This window comes from Alosa alosa, chromosome 10 (genome assembly GCF_017589495.1).
Source record: "Alosa alosa isolate M-15738 ecotype Scorff River chromosome 10, AALO_Geno_1.1, whole genome shotgun sequence".
In the NCBI taxonomy this organism is placed as follows: domain Eukaryota; kingdom Metazoa; phylum Chordata; class Actinopteri; order Clupeiformes; family Clupeidae; genus Alosa; species Alosa alosa.
The window spans coordinates 12,906,245-12,908,744 of record NC_063198.1 but is presented as its reverse complement, the minus strand read 5'-3'; the positions used below and the strand labels follow the sequence as shown (position 1 = coordinate 12,908,744).

Genomic DNA, 2,500 nt, shown 5'->3' with positions numbered 1-2,500 from the left:
ACCACATGTGTGTGCATAAGTAGCTCCTTGGACATAGTAAAATGTAAATAAGGCACGGAATACACAATGTGTGAAACAAGGGGAAATGGGGTAAGGCAACCACATACTAGCACACGGTGCCTTTGCATCAGCACAAACACGCAAAGTCACACACACTCATGTGCAGACACACTCACACACACATACACACACGCACACATAGATGCACCTATCTCCTGAAAAAGATGAGGTGAGGAGAGAATGGACTGCAGGCATGAGTGTGTGGGTGTGTGTGTGTGTGTGTTTGTAAGAAGAGAAGAAGGAAGGCTGGACAATGGCCAGCCTGCAGCCTCTCCAACTAAATGCACTCATCACTGTCGTCTTTATGAGATAGCTGGTTTTACTTCTCATGGTCTCCGTAAATGGTTTCACCGGCACATTTGTATCTACAAAGCGATCACTGGTAAACTACCCCACTATCTTTCTAGCCTGCTAATCTGGAATCACAATAAGTACAATTTGCATTCCAATAACGCCCTGTGCCTTACCATATACCGTGCACAGCTACAGAATTAGGAAAGATGGCTTAAAGCTACTCTGCCCCCTGGTGCTGGAACCTCCTACAAAAAGAAACCAAGCTCTCCATTTGTATTCCACTCGACATATGAAACAGTTACTCAAGCTAATCAAGGCAGGTCACTGCGCCTGTTTCCGATAACCCGCTCCCCTTTTTTGGTTACATAAAGCTCTTTTGTTATTTATCTTATTACCCTATTTTGGGACTTGTTATTACTGTATGGCGTTCTGTTTGTCCTGTCTTGTCATTATTGTATACTTTTTCTGTTGTTGTTCTTATCGTACGTTTGCTGTCCCAGGGCTCCCTTAAAAAAGAGATTAAGATCTCACTGGGACTCTCTTGGTCAAATAAAGGATAAATAAAACACATAATGAATCAGTAGCACACACACACACACATACATACATGAATTCTTTATTTTAATCTACCAGTCAAGTTTCTTTACAGATGCGATTCAGATATTTTCCGATATAATATGGCTTTAACATGCATGGGTACATAAAACATTGCCTCCATCACACAGCAAGACTGCCTATCACAACTGATCTAGAGAATTTTATCACACGCGCGCCACACACACACAAACAGACACACACATAGACACAGAAATAAAACATCAGCTTTATAATAAACACACACACACACACACACACACACAGACAGACAGACAGACACACACACACACACACACACACACACATACACAGAAATAAAACATCAGCTTTATAATAAACACACACACACACACACACACACACACACACACATACACACACACACACACACACACAGAGACACACAGAGACACACACACACACACACACACACACATACACAGAAATAAAACATCAGCTTTATAATAAACAGGCTTCTCATGTTCCTCCATTTTTGTTGTTGTTGTTGTTGTTGCTGTTGTTCCCCCCTTCCTCTCCTCCCAGCTCCATATCTTATTCTCTCTGTATGGAGACAGGGGAAGTAATTGGGTGGGATCCCCCCAGCATTGAGTGTGGCCGAGCTAGACTTATGAGTTTGTCACCTGGCTAGACAGGCACTGGAGGAAATCCTTATCACCAGGCCGTGTGGTAAATGTAGCTTATTGTTGAAGGCCCAAGCATATCTTTCATGGCGGACATGTATGAGATACTGGCAGCTTTTTTTTTTCTTTTTCCCTCTTCTTCGTTTTCTTCCTGGCATCTCGTTCTCGATGAAATTCCTCACCTCTTGCATCACTGATGGTGATGCTTGCATGAACTAGACGCATCCCGGGGACAACAAGAATGGCCATTGTCTAGCATGAATTTGATACATTGTGCAAGCACGCAGTGCGTGCCAGTTTATCATGCCCAGAGCAGACTCTTGAATTCTGACAGCTACTTCATCTTGAAGCGACTTGCCAGGTTTCTGGCTTGACGTCTGGCAGGTGGTTTATGAAGTATGCAGTGCGTCCATTTTTAAACTTAGGGTGTGGTTTTGGTTGTGTAGCATAGCGACGCTAGCGCTTCTAACATCATCTCTCTCTCTCTCTCTCTCTCTGTTTGTGTCCCTTCCACAGGGACATCCTGCGGGTAGGCGTGACGCTAGCTGGCCACCAGAAGAAGATTCTGAACAGCGTACAGATGATGCGGGCGCAGATGAACCAGATCCAATCAGTGGAGGTCTGAACACCCCTCCAGCCAGCCGTCAGCCAATCACAGAAGGACTCCCCGCCCCCTGGCCCGCCCATTAATGGATTGGGTGTGGTTGGGTGGGTGGGGACGCCTCTCGTCATGATGGAAAAAAAAAATAGTAAAAATCCCCCTACACCAGTCTTCCCATTGACCCTGGTTCAAGGGGGAACTTCTTCCAGTTGCAACCTTTAACTCTTTCCCCCACACATTTTATTTTTCTGAAATTCAAACCCCCCCTCCCGAGCCCCTTTCCCCTCAGCATAACTTCCATCCCCTG

At 45.0% G+C, this 2,500-nt stretch overlaps 1 protein-coding gene across 1 annotated transcript in view; it reads left to right on the top strand.

The window, feature by feature from the left end:
• The window catches only part of ephb2b (eph receptor B2b), a 163,780-nt gene that overhangs the window by 158,430 nt on the left and 2,850 nt on the right, over positions 1 to 2,500 (top strand). The window contains 1 exon segment of the mRNA XM_048254736.1: positions 2,109 to 2,500. This exon segment is cut by the window's right edge and continues 2,850 nt beyond it. Coding sequence (XP_048110693.1) covers positions 2,109 to 2,217 — 109 coding nt within the window. The 3' untranslated portion in view covers positions 2,218 to 2,500.